This window comes from Cucurbita moschata, unplaced genomic scaffold (genome assembly GCF_002738365.1).
Source record: "Cucurbita moschata cultivar Rifu unplaced genomic scaffold, Cmos_1.0 Cmo_Scf00022, whole genome shotgun sequence".
Lineage (NCBI taxonomy): Eukaryota > Viridiplantae > Streptophyta > Magnoliopsida > Cucurbitales > Cucurbitaceae > Cucurbita > Cucurbita moschata.
Window position 1 is genome coordinate 864,250 of NW_019268538.1, and position 21,064 is coordinate 885,313.

At 36.3% G+C, this 21,064-nt stretch overlaps 3 protein-coding genes and 1 long non-coding RNA gene across 13 annotated transcripts in view; 2 read left to right on the forward strand and 2 right to left on the reverse strand.

The window, feature by feature from the left end:
- Positions 1–2,708, reverse strand: part of LOC111459687 (chloride conductance regulatory protein ICln) — a 4,459-nt gene extending 1,751 nt beyond the window's left edge. The window contains exons 1-2 of the mRNA XM_023102702.1: positions 2,448–2,708; positions 858–981 (exon numbers count right to left, since the gene is read on the reverse strand). Of these exons, the coding sequence (XP_022958470.1) occupies positions 858–981; positions 2,448–2,614 (291 nt within the window). The 5' untranslated portion in view covers positions 2,615–2,708. The remainder of the gene's footprint in view (positions 1–857; positions 982–2,447) is intronic.
- A 1,059-nt stretch (positions 2,709–3,767) lies between these two features.
- LOC111459851 (40S ribosomal protein S20-2) lies at positions 3,768–5,784 on the forward strand. Of its 2 annotated transcripts, none has more exons than XM_023102937.1 (4): positions 3,768–3,880; positions 3,989–4,113; positions 4,585–4,698; positions 5,432–5,784. In XM_023102937.1, the coding sequence occupies exons 2-4, from the start codon at positions 4,002–4,004 to the stop codon at positions 5,569–5,571; spliced, it is 366 nt and encodes a 121-aa protein (XP_022958705.1). In that variant the 5' UTR covers positions 3,768–3,880; positions 3,989–4,001; the 3' UTR covers positions 5,572–5,784. The 2 variants fall into 2 exon arrangements, with proteins under 2 accessions (XP_022958705.1, XP_022958706.1); XM_023102938.1 differs by having other exon boundaries at positions 3,774–3,861.
- A 1,816-nt stretch (positions 5,785–7,600) lies between these two features.
- LOC111459847 (probable serine/threonine protein kinase IRE) lies at positions 7,601–19,696 on the forward strand. Of its 8 annotated transcripts, none has more exons than XM_023102929.1 (19): positions 7,601–8,090; positions 8,245–8,312; positions 8,433–8,609; positions 8,712–10,082; positions 10,430–10,602; positions 10,801–11,050; positions 11,721–11,813; positions 11,902–12,042; positions 12,209–12,301; positions 14,274–14,475; positions 14,580–14,665; positions 15,890–15,978; positions 17,176–17,227; positions 17,317–17,373; positions 17,465–17,626; positions 18,116–18,196; positions 18,748–18,903; positions 19,139–19,298; positions 19,386–19,696. In XM_023102929.1, exons 1-17 carry the CDS (start codon positions 7,748–7,750, stop codon positions 18,835–18,837), a joined length of 3,528 nt encoding a protein of 1,175 aa, XP_022958697.1. In that variant the 5' UTR covers positions 7,601–7,747; the 3' UTR covers positions 18,838–18,903; positions 19,139–19,298; positions 19,386–19,696. The 8 variants fall into 8 exon arrangements, with proteins under 8 accessions (XP_022958697.1, XP_022958698.1, XP_022958694.1 ...); XM_023102930.1 differs by having other exon boundaries at positions 19,424–19,696; XM_023102926.1 differs by having other exon boundaries at positions 19,139–19,696.
- Positions 17,525–20,099, reverse strand: LOC111459848. Of its 2 annotated transcripts, none has more exons than XR_002713342.1 (4): positions 19,812–20,099; positions 19,119–19,531; positions 18,809–18,900; positions 17,525–17,611 (listed from the first exon to the last, which is right to left on the reverse strand). It is a non-coding gene; the product is annotated as an uncharacterized LOC111459848 (long non-coding RNA). The 2 variants fall into 2 exon arrangements; XR_002713341.1 differs by having other exon boundaries at positions 17,536–17,611; positions 18,660–18,900.
- Between the last annotated feature and the right edge of the window lie 965 nt (positions 20,100–21,064).

A 21,064-nucleotide genomic window follows, 5' to 3' on the forward strand; every position in this document is an offset into this window, starting at 1 on the left:
AAAAAAAAAAAAAAAAAAAAAAAAAAAAAAAAAAAAAAAAAAAAAAAAAAAAAAAAAAAAAACTAAGAGAGCTTAAGAAACAGATATTTGAGCAAGAGTTTTCTGCAAGCCTTAATTACAATGCGATATGGCAAAGAACTCTTCTTATAATGGTAGGAACTTGAATCTAAGAAGCAAAGAACAGACAAACTCACATGGAGACGACACTGACATGGAAACAATGACATGCTGATTTATGAAACAGTAGGATACGAACATGTTCAGGACACAGACATAAAACCTCGGCACCTTCCACAACCCCACTCTAAGATCCTATAATTCATGTTAAGCATCACATATCACCAAATAGTGAAGGGAAGTTCATCAGAATATCATCGATTTCCTTAGTACTCCAAATATCAGTTTCTCCAAAGAAAAATAAAAAATTATACACAAATCACAATTGCTATTCTTATAGCTCCAAATATCAATAACTTCCCTAGAAATTTGGAAAACAGATTGGCAGTGTATTTTTTTTTTTTTTTTCCGCAAAGTCCGATGGAAATTACCTCAGATTGGTGAAAATAAATCTAAAAATGCAAGGACCAAAATAGTATTTTATCCTCATTTATTACATTATTCTTAAGATATAAAATCTACTGCAATGATCTTTCTCCAATAGAAAAAATCATACTACACAAGAAAATCTTAGGTTTGAAGTTAACAGAGCCACCAAATAATTTCAGTAGGATTTGCATACGGTGACGCTAGGATAATAACCAAAAGAAAACTAGAAGTTTAAACCAAAATCAACATCATGGATCTCTTCGACCAGATAAAATTAATGAGCAATAATGCATAGCTGCACAAGTAAATACCTGTACATACAGACAAGGAGATGGATAGGCCTCTGGGTCTGTTGAAACTGCATGCAATGACATTGACAGAAAATCAACAGCATAACCTTTTGCCATGTCTACGTCACTCAGCCAAACCACTTGACTACAAGCATATTAAATTTTCTCATGTCATGTTCATAGTAATCAATTAAGACAACACCCACACACAAACACGTGTATGTAGATATAAGTGTGTGTTGTGTGTATATATAGTAAGAAAGCGAGTTTCCATTAAGAAAGTGAAAAAGTGTACATGGCACAAACACACCACAAAAGGAATCCCAAGACTATCTACAAGAAGAAATTCCAATCCAAAAGAACTATACCAAGTTGATACTGATAAAAAGCTCGATGAACGGACAGCTGCCAATAAGGATAAATTGAACCTAATAACCTCCCAATTCTCTCCACCCCTCTAAATTCTACTGTTCCTCTCCAACCAAATAACCCACAAAATAGTAACAAACAAACGTGCCAAAGAACTTTGCCCTTATTCTAAGAGTGAGTTTATGAGCACCTCCTTAATAATTAGCTTTCTATGTAATGAAAATTAAGTTTTCTACATAATAAATACATGACGACAACAATAAAGGAACTTCCATGTGATACAAGAAGCTATTCGCATGCCCACTAGAAAATGAGAGAACAGGGAATTTTGCATTTTATAGTAGTCACGTTCTCAAGAAATACTAAAATCACGTAGAAAGAAATGATGGGAACAATCAACTTATGCATTTGGTTTCAATAGAGTTTGGCTTAGACTTGCCATTGATTTGGTATTAACTAAGACAAAAGCCAATGAGGTAACAAAAAGTTCATTTAATTGGTTTTACCTTAAAAATGTATATCATAACTACAAATGAGCTTACATAAAACTCAGAACGCCGAACACACTATGTAATGGAGTGTGTACAAAATACCAAATTTCTTGTCCCCTCTAGCCACATGTTGAAGAGGCCCTTTCTATCCTAACTTCCCAACTACAGGCCTACATAGCAGCTAAACGCAAGCTTCTAGCTTTAAATCAAAAGAAATAACTAGCGAGTGAATCATTGAAAAAACAGAGACGCTGCTACATTGAGGACTTAGATACAGTAATAATGCTTATCTATAGGCAGGTCCAACTGTAAGCATCGAAGATAATGAACACCAAAAGCTTATCAAGTCTTAAAATAGTATTCTTTCAATATTGTTCTTAATTTTCACTTTGTGTTCAGTTTCTCTGTCTTAAATTTTGAGAGGGGTTCCTTTTGATCCTCTACACAGAGAAACCCACTGGGATTTTACTTTCTCATACTCACATCGGCAATCCAATTCTCACAAGCGATCATTTCATTCAAAAACTCATTACAACCCAATAATAATAAAAACAATACGACCCACTCCTCCCCTCGCTTAACCGAAAAATCAATTTGATAGAAAAAGAAATACTCCTCAGGAAAAAGGGGCCCCGATTCCTAAATGTTTCTTCCACACTACCCCTAGACATTAATTGAAACTCTAAAACAAACAGAACTGAACCAAAAAAAATGAAGCAAACGCGAGGAGATAAAGAGCAAAACAAGGTACCTGGAGGAGACATATAGAGTGCCAGGGAACTCGGGAGGCCGATTATCGAATACGATGGCGACGGCAGGAACTGTGTGCATGAGAACCTCGCCTTGGCTAGCATCGAAGACCGGTAATCCCAAGCCATCCCCCGTTCTCTCAGTGAAAGCCCTCAGTCCAATACCCATTCTGTTTAAAACCCTAATTCCTCTAAAACCCTGATTCCTCTCTCTCACACTGAATCTTGGAGTTCGCAGAAGAGTGGCGAAGACCAGGCCTTGTTTCCCCCTTTATAACACCCTTTCGGCATACTTTTTATAAAAATTAATAAATAAATAAAAATTACATTTTGCAATATTAATAACTTTAAAGTTGGATATAAATATGATGTAAGCTGTGCTCAGTCATATCCCCTGCTCGATAATTATACCCAGTAAGTTGTTGTTGTCTTTAAAGTCTACTCGATAGTTATACGCTAATTTCAATTTCTCAAATCTTGCTTTCAAAACTCTATACTCTGTTTTCTAAAACTTTATTCTTGAACCGGGGCCAGAGGCTCGAGCATACGTTGCTTGGCCGTAGGCGACGTAAGAACGAATAGGCTTAACTCACTTGTGGTGTTGGGAAGTGAGTGCCACACAATCGCAAGTCCGCTGTTATCAAAGTGCGATTGTGACAAACTAATCTATGGTGTTTCTAGTATTTTCAATTTTTTGCCTCGACTTAAGAGCGGTCAGCTACGCCTCGACCTTGGTTATGCTCCAATCAATCCCAACAAATCCTTAACCTTAGTTTGTCTACTTAATGAACATAATAGAATCTCGATATTTACTTTGCAAGATGGCGTGTGAGGTTCCTTGAGTTTTTATTTTTTGGCTTATGCAAGGTAACCTCGTCACTAACTTCAGGTAACAAATGTTGGAGCAGCGTTGATTTGATTTGTGATGTGTAGTAGCCCAAGTCCATCGCTAATAGACATTGTCCGTTTTGACCGTTACACATCACTGTTAACATCATGATTTTAAGGTTTTCACACTCTTATAAAAAATGATTAATTATTCTCTCAAACTGACGCGAGATCTCACAATCCACCCTCTATGGGGGCTAGCGTCTTTGCTGGCACACTGCCTCTGTGTCTGGCTGTGATACCATTTGTAACAGCTCAAGTCTACCCGTAGTAGATATTGTCTATTTTTGCTCGATACGTATTATCGTTAGTCTCACGATTTACGTCTATTAGAGAGATGAAATATTTGGCTCCAACGTCCGTACTTATTTTCCAACAAAAGGTTATGATCCAAATGTTTTAAACTTAATGTTTGGCCCGATGCAATTGAATTCGGGCCTCCAGTCCACTGATATTAATACCAAAGCCCTAGCTTCCAATCTTCAACTTCTTCGACCCTAAATCCTCCAACTGAAAAACCTAGCAGCGGTACCCACCCCTTGCGCCGGTAATCTTCTCCACCACTTCCATCCTTCCCCTTCACATGGTGTTTACTGTGCCTTTTTTCACATCTGATTCTCGGAGTTCTGAGTTTTTCTTTTTTTGTTTGTTTCAGGAAGTTAGCGATAATGGCGTATGCAGCGATGAAGCCTACGAAGGCTGGTTTGGAGGACGCACAAGAGCAGATCCACAAGATTAGGATCACTCTTTCGTCGAAGAACGTGAAGAACCTTGAGAAGGGTAACTCCTTACCTCTGTGTAGAAGCAGGTTGCTTCAGTTGTTGTCTAGTGTTCAAGTGGAATTTTTCTTTTTTCCAATATTGCGTTCGAACTCAAATATTGTTTACGTTTTTCGTAACATGTGTTCTGAAATATATAGATTCTTTTAGACTTGCGCTGTTACTTTTTTTTGTAGTTGTTCATCGTTCATTCTTTTCACCGCTTATGTTCGTCTTGATTTATAATTTGTTATTTATCGCATTGTTATTTTATTGTGGCGTTCGGTATTTATCTGCGAAATCAACTTCGGATGACTGCTCTTGGAGAGTTCCATGTTGCGAAAATGGGGTCTTTTCTTTGACTTCACTCGTTTAGGGGTTTTTGGGTCCTAATTTCTGTCTCTATAGATAATGGAAATTTAATATATTGATGCCTTCAGATTTGTAAATGTTATCTCAATCCTGATTGTTCACTTCCTGTTTCAATGAACAGTCTGTGCCGATTTGGTTCGGGGTGCCAAGGACAAGAGATTGAGGGTCAAGGGACCTGTGAGGATGCCAACGAAAGTCCTGCACATCACCACCAGGAAATCTCCATGCGGTGAAGGTACTTTTGAATCAATGCTTTACTTAAAGAGTAATAATGAATTGAGAAGGATATTCGGTCTGCTTTTTGATAGAATTTAACATTTAATCAATTCATTAAGACAAGTATATCTGTATGGTTGTTAAGTTTTTGTCTTTAATTTGGAACCCTCTGGCACTTCGCCACCCTGGTTGTGAAGCCAACAACTCTAGTTTTCCCCCATACCTCTCTTTCCATCTTCCATTCGTCTTTTTCTCGGATTGGCGATCTTTATGTGTTAATTGAATATTCACCCATCATTATACTAGGGGTTCTACACCATGTAATTTAGTGTGGTAATTCTGTTCAGCATGTAATTTAGTGTGGTAATCCTGTTCAGCCTTTAGACCTGTTATTGTTTTTCGTTCTTGTACTTTGGATGGGAGTTATTGTTATTCTGCTGTTTGAATTTGTCTTCATGAATTTGACCCTGCAGTTCTAGAAAAGAAGCCAGAAAATTTATGAACATGAAAACTATAAGTTCTTTGGCATTGTGCTTCGACGAGTTTCACAAAATTTTGTGTTTATTTTTCGGTCTTCATCTGCTGATTCAAAATTACTTAGTTCAGTATTGTTCTATAACCATTCAGTTGCTGTTGGTATTTTTGGCATGCTTTCTATGACTGCTGCCTGTTTTGTTGATGATGTCTGAGGCTCTGTGATCTTTCAGATCCAACCTGAAAACTGGTTGCCAATCATTTATTTGTTTTTGAAGGTACCAACACATGGGACAGATTTGAACTTCGTGTTCACAAGCGGGTCATTGACCTCTTTAGCTCTGCCGATGTTGTTAAGCAGATTACATCTATCACCATTGAACCAGGTGTTGAGGTTGAAGTAACAATTGCTGATTGATGTGTTCCATAATTCTGAAGTTCTTTAATCCACTCTTAGTTATTTAGGTTTCCATGTACTCTGTTGTTTCAATCTCAAATTGTTAAGGTTAATGCGTTATCCATTTTTGCCATAATTTTGAAGCTTTACTTATTTTGAGAGGAAGATTTTGTCTTCTGTCATTTCGTTAAAATCTTTGGATTTGTTAATTTAGGTGGAAAGTTAAAATATTAATTAGTTCCTTGAGCTGCATCCGGCTTATATGCTTTATATATCATTTAAATATTTTGATAGCTAATTTGTAAGCACATGTTCTTAATTCAAACGAAGGGCTCTGTGGTTAGGCATAGGAATCTTAAATCTTGGTTGAGAATTTCCCAATCCCAAGTATCTTGTTGCTCTCTAAGAAAGTTTCTGTTCACTGATTCAATTCTAGTTTAGCTTTCAAATGAATGATTGCCTCCAGTGATACAAGTATTGCGATCAACCGTTGGGACGAAGACGAGGCCTCAGAGGTTGAATAAATACAACTTTTTGTTGACTCTTGACTTGTTTTGGTTGACATTTCCATGAAATTTTCAGGTACCTCCTTTCCTGAAAAAATGATCAAACAATAGAACAGGAATAGAATTGTGGGAAGATAGGGATTGGAATAGCTAGAAAATTGGGATTGGAAAGGATTCCCAGAGGGGGGGAGGTAGAGAAGGTGTGTTGAATGCCTCAGCTGCATACATAAAATATAGAATGAGGGAAACATCTGGAGATGACTGGCAAGCCTAGGTCTTCGTTCTTCTCTTCCTCATATTCCTTTCCCCTTCAGGTCATATTGTTCTTTTAGTGCTAAAGGTGTTTTCTTTGTAAGCTTTATGGCAAGTTCAACCCTTTTTGTTTTGTGTTTGTTAATTAGTTTCAAGGAATAGAATGTTATGTTTGACATCGAAAGTTAGAAACAAACTAATTGACGTTTGTATAGGTTGAAATAATCGATCATAGGTTGGAGCCCACCTGCGACAAGTTTGACATGCCTTAGCTTACCCATAGTTGGTGTACTTCTATTATTTTTGGACACAATCATATTATTTTTGGACACGATCATATTATTTTTGGACACGATCATCTATCACATCTCTTATTCATCATTAGTTATTATAGCGAGTTGGTCTAGTAATTAGGGGGCAGCTGTTCGGTTGCCTAGCTGGTTTTATTTGACGTTTTCTAAGATTAGAAGGAACTGCCTCAGGCTAAACAGCCGGTTCAACCAATGCGTGAGCTCGTGCTATGATAGATCAAGAGTCTCTACTGTTGTTGGTGCCAACGAGGGTCTTAGGCTTTGATTGTATAGCCGCCCAACCTCCCTTCTACATATTTTTTTGTTTTAGTTTATTATTCAAGTTTTTTTCTTGATGTGAAATATAATTGGAAATGTATAAAAATATTTTGAAGTTTTATAAAATTATTACAATTTTTTTTTTCATAAAAATGAATTTATAATTCTTATAGAACAAGAACCCTACTAATTATTTCAAATGTCACTCTTATTTGATGAAAATAATCATCCATAAAAAAATATCATGCTCCCTTAACATAAAGTTTTGAATCTACCACAAATTACACTCTTGGTTTTTATTGTTTTTTTTTTTAAAATCATTACCCACTTAGCTAAACTCACGTTAAATGACTCATTATTAGGAACTTACTTCCATATAATAAAATTTTTAAATGTCTTGTTATTTCAATAAATTTATTTTGCATTTGGTTCGAATGAAAATTAAGTTATTTTTGAAAGAATATTTGAGAATATTTAGATATAGGATCCCAATTTAATAATGGTTTAGTTGTATGATATATTGATTAAAAAGATTATTTAAAAATAATGATAATAAATAGTTATTAATAATATATATATATTAAAAAGAATTAAGGATAAAGTAGACCAACGGTGAAGGAAGAAGGCGAACTTCCCACGCGGGTTTCCGTCACATAGCGGGAAGCACGTTTTAAACTGAAAAGCATTCACAAAAATCTTGTTTAACTGAACTAATTCATCTGCCTCCACGTGTCTCAATCTCAAGCCTTCTCCTTCCCGCGGAAATTCCTCTCTCTCTCTCTCACACTCAATCACTCTCCCAACCTCGATGCCACAATTCTTCCATCTCCATCAAACCGTCACCGGAAAAAACCGCTTCCCTCCGGTCCCATGTCCGAACCACCTCCCTCCGTCTTCGATCATGATCCCTCCCCCTCCGCCGCCAAGCTCCGTAAGATCCCTCCCATCCCTATTCGCCGCGATACCAAACCCAATGCCGGAGACTCTGATCCCGATCAAGAACATGACCACGCCGAGGATCATCCTCCTCAACCTGGCGATTCCTCCATCATAATGGCCTCCTCCCTCGGGTTGAATCACATTCGGACGCGGTCTGCTCCTCTTCCGCTTCGGACCTGTGCCGTTGGTACGCCCTCCAATTTGGGCGATGATTCTAGGAATAATGTCGCCGACGGGAGTGAGTCGGAGCCAAAAAATTCCTCCACTGAACAGGGTATGTGTAATGTAGAACGTATTATAATGTATGTGTATTTTGTTTTGTTTATCTCTGTGCTCTGTTTTGGTGCCTGGTTTCGCAAGCGTGAGCGTTGTTGTTGTTTGATCGATGGATGGCTCTCTGTTGTGTAAATTCTTTCATGTTTCGTTAGGGACAAACATTCCGTGGAGTCAACCGAACTCTTTAAGATATCCGTCGGCTCTGAATCATGATATTGAGGTAATGATCTATTTTCGGTTTTCTGTTTGGTTTGATTTGTATCTGTATCTGAGTTTGCGATTCGTAAAATTTGTACGATTGATGGAGTAGATTAGGACTATGATGGGTGTTATTACGTAGGGTCATCATGCAGCATATACAAAGGAAATTCAGTCTCCACGATTCCGTGCAATACTGCGTGTTACTAGTGGAAGAAGGAAGAGAACCCCAGATATCAAAAGCTTCTCTCACGAGCTCAATTCCAAAGGGGTTCGCCCTTTTCCAGTTTGGAAGCCTCGGGCATTTGGACATTTGGAAGTATGCCCTTCCTTCTTGTTCGCCTTTGTGCTAATGTCTATGCTCTCTCTCTCTTTTCAGCTACGTTGAACGAACCTACCTTATTCTTGCTTTACAATTCAGGAGATCATGGTGGCTATCAGAGCAAAATTTGACAGGTTGAAGGATGATGTTAACTACGAACTGGGCATTTTTGCTGGAGATCTCGTAGATATACTTGAAAAGGCAGATCGATCTATGCCTGAACTTAAGGAGGGTTTGGAGGATTTGTTGGTGGTTGCTCGGAAATGTGCGACAATGTCACCTACTGAATTCTGGACAAAAGGTGAAGGCATTGTCCAGAATCTAGATGACCGGCGCCAGGAGCTGTCATTAGGAATTCTTAAGCAAGCCCACACCCGCCTTCTTTTCATCCTGACACGATGTACGCGGCTTATTCAGTTCAGAAAGGAGAGTGGTTATGAAGATGAGCACATTTTGGGTCTTCATCAGCTTAGTGATCTAGGAATTTATCCAGAGAAAATCAGGCAGCTCGAACAACTTGAGTTTGGTGATCCATTGACTGGGAAAGAAGATATTGCGAAGCAGCTGAAGTTAGTTGGGAAGGATCAAGCCCATCGCATTGTGAAGCAAGATTCAGAACAAACTTTTAGTAATAGTGCTGGAAATGTTAGTCTGGACTCTGCCGTAAGTTTTGATTCATCTACAAGCATGTATAGGATGGCATCCTGGAAAAAGCTACCATCAGCAGCTGAGAAGAACCGGAAAGAGTCTGACACTGTCGATACAACACATGCCAAGGATAAAATTGAGGTGTTGCATGTACATGAAGCTAAAACTGGGAGCAATGAGAAATTAGATATCCCATCTAGTCATATTGAGCATTCAGAAGCACCCCCTAAAGAACAAAAAGTATCTTGGGGAATATGGGGTTATCATCAAAATGCCAATTTTGAGAGTTTGATGATCTGTCGGATTTGTGAGGTTGAAATTCCGACTATTCATGTTGAGGTGCATTCTCGAATTTGTACAATTGCCGATAGGTGTGATTTGAAAGGTTTAACTGTGAATGAGCGCCTTGAGCGGGTTGCTAGAGCTCTTGAAAAGATACTGGAGTCTTGGACGCCTAAAAGTACACCAAGAAGTAGCGATACTTCCTGTGCAAATTTTGATACTGTTAAGGTTTCTACATCAAATATGCAAGAAGAGATTTTTGAGTTGTCATCTAAAGGAATCAGTTTGTCATGTCGAAACTCTGAAGAGCTGCTTGATTCCCTCCCTGTTACTGGAAACTCTTCCTTTGTGGAAAGTCAGGATATTTTTCAGGATCAATCATACAATCGACCATTTATTTTCACACCGGAACACAGTACAAAATCAATGTCAGCTGGAACTCTAACACCAAGATCACCTCTTTTAACACCCAGATCCAGTCAGATTGAATTGCTGTTGCATGGGCGAAGAGCAATATCTGAACTTGAAAATTATCAGCAGGTACTGGTTTCCCTATATTATACTAGTGTCCTATTTGTCCTTCGATTCTGTTGTTGACCTTTCAAGGTAGTATTGTGAAGGACTTCTATCACTTTTTTAGCTGGATGCACAGACCTCCGTAAATCTATTGTATAATCCTAACTTCTCTTCAATGCTTGTGCTACAAATTACCTTCAGTGCATTCTCTTATTAGTTTGGTATACATAATGAATTACATTCTTGTCATTACCATTCCATCTCACCGATGTGGTGCGTAAAATGTGCATAACTACTTTTAGTTTGTAAAAGAGTTTTCCGAGAACTCATTCATGCTAAATGTCTCAAATGCCATGTTTGTGGAATAACAGATATACAAATTGTTGGATATTGTTCGTTCCATTGCAAACGTTAACAACTCTGGCTATGGTGCATTGGAGTGTATGCTCGATCGATTAGAGGACCTTAAATATGCAATCCAGGATAGGAAGGTCGATGCCCTTGTTGTGGAGACTTTTGGAAGGCGCATAGAGAAGCTCTTGCAGTGAGTTGATTAGTTTCAAAACTCCATTGCTGTATATCACATTATTTTATTGGAAAAAAAAAAAAAACAGTCAGTGGCTACCGTTTTTATGTTATTCATGCATTTCTATGAGCTAGTCTGCATTTTTTTCCCTCTCAAGTGATCGATATTACTCGCATCAATTTCTCTCGTTACATCCTGATATTCCTGTATTTAAAGGGAAAAATACGTACAACTTTGTGGGCAAATAGAAGATGATAAAGTAGACTCTTCAATTGGCATAGTTGATGAAGAGAGTTCAGTGGAAGATGATACTGTTCGTAGTCTGCGTGCAAGTCCGGTTAACCCATGTTCAAAAGATCGAACATCTATTGAAGATTTTGAAATAATCAAACCAATTAGTAGAGGGGCCTATGGCCGAGTTTTCCTTGCCAGAAAACGAGCAACTGGAGACTTATTTGCAATAAAGGTCAGTGTTCTAACTTCTAATGACTGTTAGGTGGATGCCAAATGAAGAAAGGAATTTACGCAACATCCTCCAGAAGCTCTGTAACAAATATCACACCAGCATAACTAACGTGACAAAATACATGCTGAGATTAGTTCTATACTTGTTTTTCATAGTCATGTTAAAAAATTGCTTTTCTGATGGCTTTTAATTTAAAACTGTTCACAGTTATTTTAAATACTCGTGGTTTCACTTGCATTTTGAATGTAACAAGTTAAAAATGCAATATGTTCACATCAGTTTATGTCTTAAAAAATAGATGAGAACTGTAAACTTAAAAAATTGTCTACAGTATCTACTTTTTGCTTCCTAACTATAATTGTTTCTAGTTATCATCTTGTTGAATGAATGAGTCTAAAAACTGTTATTTTTTTAAAAGTACGTTTCAGACTAGACATTAATGAAATCTATGATGTCCCCCTTTCCAGCTTTTAAAATATTTATAGTGATGATTGATCATATGTCTAACCTGATAGCATATTTGTTTTCTTTCATCTCTTTGTACATGTTGAAATAGATAATGAACCAAGTAAATATGCAGTCGAAGTTAATTATGAATGATTTGTATTATCAAAGTTTAAATAATATCAAGTTCATCTTACGCTGTCTGAGTGTTATTTTGATACTTCAGGTTTTAAAGAAGGCTGATATGATTCGCAAGAATGCAGTTGAAAGTATTTTGGCTGAACGCAATATCCTTATCTCAGTTCGCAACCCTTTTGTGGTTAGTTGGTTCAATAATTTATTTCCTTCTAAGGAAGCATTGTATGTGAATGTTAATTTCTCATTTTTGTAAATGTGATTATGAACAGGTCCGCTTTTTCTACTCTTTCACATGTAGGGAAAATCTGTATCTGGTCATGGAATACTTAAATGGTGGTGATATTTACTCCTTACTGAGAAACCTAGGGTGCTTAGATGAAGATATGGCTCGGGTTTATATCGCTGAAATTGTAAGAGAATGCTACTACTTCTTTCCTTTTCCTTTTCCTATACTAAAAATCTACCATGTCGTGCTTCAGATAAATTAGTTTTTTTCCTTCATAAATTTATTACTGTATTATTATGATCATCATCATCACTGGCAAACCAACTAATTCATGTCTTGATACTTTTCAGGTTCTTGCTTTGGAGTATTTGCACTCCTTAAATGTGATTCACAGAGACTTAAAGCCAGACAACTTATTGATTGGTCAAGATGGTCACATTAAGGTGTGCAGGCTTCAGTTTTAATTTCACTCTCTATATTTTGTAATTTTAGGCATTCCCGTAAATTTTATTTCAACGGAAATATTTATCGTGAAACGAAGTGGTTAAGTACATTCATTATATCCCTGCTGTTAGTTTTTACGGCAAGAGTGCCACAAGCTATGAAGCAATTAAATTCTTGTGTTAAGAAGTTGAATCTTAGGCAAAGTAATTCTGTTTATGTCATGGACTTAAAATTTTCTTCTCCAAAATTTTAAATGCGAGGTTGTTCATATTTTAGGAGGTATTCCTTGACATTGGAAAAAATATCTTTCTCACGTATTCTATTGAGAAGTTATTTGAGATTGTAGCCGTAAGTTTAATGGGAAAGGTTGGATACGTTTCTATGATGTCATGCGAATGTTCTAAAAAAAATTTCCCTCGACTGATCCTTGTGGCACTTTCTTAGTAGCTTTTTATGGCAGATTGTTAGGATTCTAATAACATTTCCTGAAACCTTGAAGGAAGCGTCTAACTTGGAGAAGATTGAGGTGGGTGATTTATTCTAAATTATTTTTGTAGGTCTGCAGCCTTCAATAGTGAACGTACATTAAGCAGGGGTAAATTAGTAGGAATATTTGGATAGTGAGTTGGGGAAAAAGTGTTTTTATCTTTAATGAGATGTTTATGCTTGTGAGGGACCAGAACCATTGGGGGGGTTGTGCATGTAGATAGTGAGATCATCTCAGATGGCCATGGTGATTCATTAATGGTCAGTTATCAATAATATTCTATCTTGTTTTCTTCCTTTCATCCGTATATTCTTATCAGTTTCCTTTAGAGCCCATCTTACCTTTCATTTGGATAAGGAAAAACTTTCCAACAGCTCTCTTATTATAGCCATTTGGAAGAACAGGTTTCAATGTCATTTTCCTTGGGTCTTTGGTCCGTAGGATATCAGTAGATACCTTGCTTAAAAGAGGAATTCTACTAGATCTGTCCTTTCACCACTTTGTTAAAATAAAATTGGCATGGGGAATTGAAACCATCTGTTTTTCAACTGCAATCTTGCTTGTTTCTGCAGCAAAAATTCTCAATATATTTATTCTTCAATTAAGCTGCCAGGAATCTCTTAAGAATAAGGTCCAAGGTTTTCTATTTGAATGTGGGGATAAAGCCATCTGTTGAGAATTGTCATGATGATTTGGTTCATGAATCTCTTGGATTCATGAATACTTTTGGTACATTTCCCACTTTGATTCATGAATCTATTGGATTCATTTGGTTCATTTCCCATATTGGTACATTCTCTCGTATTGGTACATGAATCATCTTGATTCATGTATGAGTAGTGTTGCTTTGGTTCATGTATGAGTATTAGTATTGCTTTTTCATTTTGTATTTGTCTAGAGGCAATTGGGAGAAACTTTGTAGAGAGACTTTGTTTGAAGATGAAAATATCGCACCCGTGTAGAAAAAATTTAAAGATCAAACAGAATGTCTAATTCACTTCTTCTTTAAAACACTTCCGTTCTTTCTTTTTCTTGTTTGTTTGATCTCTAGGATTCTATTATTGGTTTGTTTTGCAGTATATGGATCATTAACGGTATGTAACTTTTTGGTATAGTTACTATTAGTTTTGTAGATTATCGAGGAATGAGAAAAATCAGGACTCTTATCGATGAAAATTAACTTAAAAAGGAAAAAAAGTATATTAGGACTGTACAGTTAGTTCAGTAAGGACATCACTGCTATAAAAATTATCTTCAAGCATAAGTGGAAGCGGAATATATGTGATAACTTTTTGTTCGGCAGTCAAGGAAGAAACTGTTTGATTCTTCATAGGTTTTGAGTGAATTCTCCTGTCAAGGATACTCTCATTTTTATCACGTTCTTTTATCAGTTCATTGTCTCTTATCGTTTAAAACTTCTTGAGAGACGTTGCAATAGTTTTTGCTCGTCACTTCTTAGAAACCTCTTGTCTTTTTTGTTACAGTTGACAGATTTTGGGCTCTCCAAGATTGGTCTTATCAATAGTACAGATGATTTCTCAGGTCCATCAATAAATGGAACTGTTCCACTTGGAGACAATGGACCTACATCTCAATCTTTGTCAAAAAGAGAACACCGACAAAAGCATTCAGTTGTTGGTACTCCAGATTATTTGGCCCCTGAGATACTTCTGGGCATGGGACATGGTCTGTAACCAATAGGCGTAGTATCCTTCTAACAAGAACTATTGTGAATTATTCTGAATAAATCCTTATTATGTTTTTATTGTTTTTCAACTTGTTTCCTGCAGGTGTAACTGCGGATTGGTGGTCTGTTGGAGTAATTCTTTTTGAGATGCTTGTAGGACTACCGCCGTTCAATGCAGAAAGTCCACAGGTTGAACCTGCAACTGGTATTCTTAACTTTCTAATGGAACATGCAGTATACAAGGCTAATTATCATTTTGAATGCGTAATTCTTTTCCAAGTTTTATTTAATCAGGAATGAACGCATACAACCTAAACAATGGATATTTATACTAATAAAGCAGCTAAACAAGCCTAACTAACCACCTAATTCCAACGGTTAAATCTCAACAACCTGGCCCAGCTTGAAATTATTACATGGGATGTTTTGATTTTCCTAAAAGACAGCACTCATTTTATACATTTTTGGAGGCAATAAACATTATATTTCAAGGATAAAATCATATTGTATTAAAGAAGTCATACATATGTGATGTTTCAATCTGCATAGATGGCTGATGTAGGTAATTTGCCACCTCTTATCTTGATCTCCCTCTTGGCTATTATCCCAAGCGGGCCTCATTTTGGAGCTCCTTGAATCCGTCTAAAAGCATCTTGTATCCTAGAAAAGGGTTTTCTTCTTCAGATAAGGTAGATTGACTCTTATAAATCAGTTTTAAGTGGCATCCTGATCTACTTCCTCTCTGTGATTAGAATTCTTGTTTCTGTTAGTAAAAGTTAGGAGAAGCTTTTGGAGATTTTTTTGTGGGAGGAAGGTGTTGAGGAGGATGGAGGTCCCCATTTGATTAGTTGGGAGGTGACATCGAGACCAGTTGACTTGGAGGGTTAAGCATAGGCAATCTTAGACTTCTTACCGTGGCTATTCTAGCTAAATGGTTGTGGCTTTTTTCTTTGAAGTCAAATTCTCTGCGGCATAAGGTTATGGTGAGCAAGTATGTTCCATAACCTTTCAAATGGACCACGGTTGGGGGGATTGAAAGGCACGTTTAGAAACCCTTGAAAAATCGTCTTTTAGGTGGTCCCTTTTTCTCTAATTTCATAGAATGTTTTGTTGGGAATGATTCAACAACTTGCTTTTGGGAGGATATATGGTTGTTGATACTCCCATGAGTACCACCTTCTCATTATCAGGTATTCCAATTCATTTAACTTTGCTACGCCACCCTTTGTTGGATAGGTTTGGCCTTGATGTGTTTGCATTCCTTTCTCTTTTGGTAAAGGTTTTCTTCTTAGAAATAATAGCATGTGATCAGGACTTCAAAATTCTGTACTGGCTTTGTAGCTTTTGTTGGTTGGTTTTACTCGATAACTGCACAACATTTTGATTGACAAAAGAGTTATTATTCCATTGCAGCTAATTTTTGATAATATCATTAATAGAGACATACCATGGCCCAAGGTACCGGACGAGATGAGTTATGAAGCCCAGGATTTGATTGACAAGTAAGATTCCTTGAAATCTATTAGGATATAACATCTTATCGTAATTAACTTTCAGTTTTGCTGCATCTAATGATTGTTTGATTTATTTCTTCTATTAAAAAAAAAAAAAAACTAGAAACGAAACTTTCATTAGGCATTGAGAAGCTAACGGAGAGTACAAGAATTCAATGCTTAGGAAGTGTAAATTAAGAAAGATAAAATACTATAAAGAAAGAGGAATCGATCCTATGAAAAAAGCCTCCCAATTATCACAAATGTCATTAAGAAAATAGCTGTAAAAATCCAAGATGAGAAATACTAATGAGAAGATTTAAACTGCAAAAGAGAAGCTGAATATTCGACTTTGAATCCTCAATGAAAACCTTGTTCTCATATTAAATTGATGCAAAAAAGCACTCCATCAATGATCTAAATATAGAATGTGAAATAACGTATGAATATGATATTTTGGATTTAACATGCAGAAAGGAAAAGTAGAATGAGATAATGACATCGTAGTACTCTTTGACAATTCTTAATATTGCGACATTGGAACATGATAAAATATATTTTTTTGAAAAAACAAAACTAATTAGTGTAATAATTGTAAACCCCTTTTGTACTGAAATAATGATTAAAAATGTAATTTAACATTACAAATAGCAGCTAAGTTGTATCGTATTAACTGGTTTGTTCCTTCTCAAAGTTAAAGTAGGATTAATTGGCAGTGAATCAGGCACAATCTTATCTGATCCTCTTTATATATATATATTTATTATATGTTTGTACGTACATATATTTAATTTCAGTGTTATATTGTCTGTACTATGAACTAATGAGATGGATGCAACTAAATTGAATAATTTCAGATTTGGCATAGGATAATTTAGCGAGTTTTTGGAGCATGTTTTTTATACAAGGTCGTTCACATTTGACAATTAGTAATAATAGTGTCAATCATTTTCAAGTTTTTTTAACCATATTTTTTGTCTGAGGTTCTTTACTATACGTGTCAAACCTGAATTTTGGATGAATTGTAGTTGACAGAAGAATTTGACGAGTAACGGACTATAAACTTTCATTTGAATCAAGTATCTTTAACACAATCTGTTTACTATTTTCTTTAAGTGATGAAAGAAATTTAATTTATGTCTATTTCAAGAATGATAATAGCGTAGAGATTAGGTTAACTATAAACGCTAATACACTATATTTCAGATTGCTGACTGAAAATTCAGTTCAAAGACTGGGAGCTACAGGAGCCAGAGAGGTAATTATTTAATTCCTATAAAACAGTATTTTTGCTACATAATTATGATTTATGAAATGAATTGATAGAGAACTGTTATCGTCTGTCAGGTGAAGCAACATCCTTTCTTCAAGGATATTAATTGGGAAACACTTGCAAGGCAGAAGGTATTCATCATCGTACATGGAAGCATTTGTTGACATAATTTTTTATTATATATTTATGAATCTGAAAAGAAGTTTTTATTTTTTAATACAGGCCATGTTTATACCATCAGCAGAGCCACATGATACAAGTTATTTCATGAGTCGATATATATGGAATCCAGAAGACGAGGATTTTAATGGTGCTAGTGACTTTGATGATCATGATTTGACAGATACCAGCAGTAGTTCATTTAGCAACCTACAAGATGAAGATGTAAGCTTGCATTATAATAGTTCGCCTTGAATATATGCTTTTAATAAACTAAATCATTTCTGTTACCCTTTATCTGCTATTCATTAACTAAAGAAATCCCATATTTGGTTGACGGCAACCATGGATCTGTATTAAATTTGCATGGACGCACGGATGTCAAATTTGATTAATGATACTTATATTGAAACAAAAGATGCACATATTAGATAGTGGTATTATTTTTTTAGAAGGGAAACAAATTTCATTGGTATAACATTATTCATGGCGGCATGAATTTTCTCCCCCTCTTCACCGGTTCTCTTGGGTTCAATGTAAACATTGCCGAGAACTACCCTATCTATAACAGCTGAAACAAAAGTAGATGTTCATTGTAGAAAATTTTCATCATATAGAATCTAGTTCAGTATAATTCAACCGTCTGTTGTATGATGTGGCTGGAGGTTTTAGTCTGATTGAGTAACTTTGATTTCTTGGATGCTATTGAAACAGGGAGACGAATGTGGTAGTTTGGCTGACTTCTGTACACCAGCCCTTTCTGTGAAGTACTCGTTCAGCAATTTCTCTTTCAAGGTAAGGCATGCCAGGCCTATAAATTCTCTTATTGTCATAAAAGATATTTTCATGGTGTTGATGTCTTATGATTATTTAGAACGAAGGCTTCAATTCTTTTATGGTTCTTTGTTGATTGGGTTTCCAAAGAAACAGAGCTTAGCTGCTTTTATATATAAATTAATGTTTCAAATATTTGACTACAAGTTGATAAAGTCGATAAATTTGGAGCTTTAATTTTATACTTTTACCACTTTTATGTTCTTGTTTTTTCTTTTATTTTTATTCTTTAATCTTAATCGTTGCATATTTATTTTGTTTCGTAAGTTAATTATCTTTTGAAGCAGCAAAATTGGTACTTTTTTTTTAACATTATAGAAGCAAGGGTACTACTTGAACAAAGACCAATACATATTAGAAGTTGAAAAAAAGAATATAGAAATTGGAATGATAATTTATGTATAAATATTTTATTTTCTGTTACCGTATTTGTATGAATAATGTCACTTTGGTGCTGGCTTGAAAGAAAGATCAAAATATGATGCAGCAACTTCATTGTTTTGCTTTTGCAGAATTTATCACAGTTGGCTTCCATCAATTATGATTTGGTGGTGAAGAGCAGCCAAAACTCACCAGATATAACCAGACCATCCTTTCCTTGATGAAGCTATTTACGTACACCATATTTGGCTGCTCCATCTTCATCATCTTTTGCTTCCCAACAACTGGTAAGATTCAAAGCTTACTCGTTTTGTTTTATTGCATAGGCAGCTCTAGTTAGGCTTTTTAACTCTTATATTATTACTATCAGGAGCCCACATATTTATGTAGCCATTTCTTAAGATGTACATAGTATTTCATTTTCAGAACTGTGTAAATAGATTTTCTATTTTAAACTGAGGATATGTATTTTCAATCTGAAGTAATAAATTTAACTCAGTACCTGGAAATTTCTGTGCTCAGTTTTCTGAATCCTGAAGTCTTTAAAGATCATACATTTTCCAGTGTGCTGTTTGAAGGATTTTTTTTATTCAATGGGGCTGTTGGTAATCACTGTATGAGCCAATATCACCGTAGATTTTGCTGCCCCATGTTGGAATCATCTTTAAGAGCCTCCATACACGTATGTTGGCTTGTTAATGGCTCATCTTTTTCAGTGCAATAATTAGCTTCTGTTAATGGAGATATGGCGGCTGAGGAATCAGTGCAGCTTCCTTGGCTGCAACTTTCTGTTTCTTTCTTCTGCAGAGGCTTGGTTGTGACCGGATCTATCCCCATCTTGATGAGCTTCTTGTTCCGGTGGTTCTTGATTTCGTTATCTGTTCTTCCGGTAAGATCGCTGCAGTCTTTGACCATCTGAAATCAACAAAAATGAATGTGTTCGGGTCAAAGCAGAAAAGGAAGAAGAGAGACAATGCCTCTACTTCGTCTTAAACTAAAGTTTTTTTCGAATTTGTCCTTTTAAGTTCTAAAAGGTTAGAATGTAAAATTTCGGCTCCCAATAAAACCTTCAATTGTCTCTACTTCGTCTTATATTAAAGTTTATATGAAAGTTTATATGAAAGTTTGTTCCAAGTTCTAAAAAGTTAGAGCGTAAAATTTGGTGTTGAGCCTTCTAGCCTTCTAGTTATAGTACCTGTTGCCAAGGCGAGCATTGCTCTTCAGCTTCATCAAAGAGGTCGTGCTTCAAGTCGGGACAGAGGTAGTTGGTCCAGCGGAGGCGACAGCTCTTACCGCAGCGACGGAGGAGGTCAGTGAGCTTAGGGAGAGCCCTCCAGCAGCAATGGCCATAGGTGATGATGAAGGTAACAAGCTTGTTGTCTTGCAGCATGACACCAAGTTTGTCACAAGGCTGGCTGCCTTCCCATCACGACAAACTCCCTAAGCTAAAGTGTTGAAGCTCCACCTTCACCCACCTTTTTTAATTAAAAAAAATGATGAATATATATATATATAGAAAGAAAGAAATTAGAGAAAATAATTATAAGGAAGGGGGACGAAATGGTTACAACAAGCCTGCCATATTCATTGAAAGACTACGATTGGTTTCATTTCCCCTTTCTCCCCCTGCTGAGCCTAATTTAATTTTCCTAAAATACCCTTTTATTTTAGGTTAATATGTTACAAGTTTCTTCGCTTTCTGTTACCCTAGAGTACTATTCAACATTCATCAAAACCACCACTACTACAAAAGTACTCTACTAGAAGTGTTACCCTTTAAAGTACTACTCAAAATTGGCTCGGTCCTGTTTTGGGTAGTGGTGCATTAGTTGAATTCTTATTGAATTAACTAATGAAATAATCCCAAAGATAGAGACAACGTTGAAAGATAGACCGACGTTGACTCTATTACGCCGTTCTCCAGATAAGGTAGTTTGGAACAAAGGGCTTGCTCCGCCTTACTACTCTGATCAAATGCTGGAGGTATGAGACAAGATCACACATCGTTGAGACAACAGGTCTAAAATTCAGTCCGGGTGAGTTATCCTCTTTACCTTCCATTGGATGAGAATGACATGGGTGAGTTATCGTCTTTGTTTTCTTCTTTACCTTCCATTGGATGAGAATGATGAGAATCACACGGGTGAGTTATCGACCTTCGTCGACTTCGTCTAGAAAGAAAAGATGGAGAAGACTTTTTCGAAAGCTGGGGAATACTTTTTCGAATGCTGGGGAATACTTTTCGAATGGAATAAATTGCCTTAGTTCATTTTATTCATAATATATTCTCATTTTATTGTTAGTTGTTCGAACTAAGGCAATTTAATTTTCCTAATGAGAGTGTATCCGTATAACAACGAGGAAACTCTATAAAAGGGGATTTTAGCTGCTCTGTAATAGACTGGTTCCAAGGACTCCAACTTTGACTACCCCACATCATGTGGGTAA

What these genes read in the sequence shown, in the direction of transcription:
- LOC111459847 (XM_023102926.1), top strand. Translation starts at nt 7,748, where the DNA reads ATGTCCGAACCACCTCCCTCCGTCTTCGATCATGATCCCTCCCCCTCC. An exon ending in GTCAAGATGGTCACATTAAG is followed by an intron (nt 12,302 to 14,273) that starts GTGTGCAGGCTT and finishes TTTTTGTTACAG; the next exon opens with TTGACAGATTTTGGGCTCTC. An exon ending in TCAATGCAGAAAGTCCACAG is followed by an intron (nt 14,666 to 15,889) that starts GTTGAACCTGCA and finishes ATTCCATTGCAG; the next exon opens with CTAATTTTTGATAATATCAT.
- LOC111459851 (XM_023102937.1), top strand. Translation starts at nt 4,002, where the DNA reads ATGGCGTATGCAGCGATGAAGCCTACGAAGGCTGGTTTGGAGGACGCA. An exon ending in CGTGAAGAACCTTGAGAAGG is followed by an intron (nt 4,114 to 4,584) that starts GTAACTCCTTAC and finishes TTCAATGAACAG; the next exon opens with TCTGTGCCGATTTGGTTCGG. An exon ending in GAAATCTCCATGCGGTGAAG is followed by an intron (nt 4,699 to 5,431) that starts GTACTTTTGAAT and finishes TTGTTTTTGAAG; the next exon opens with GTACCAACACATGGGACAGA.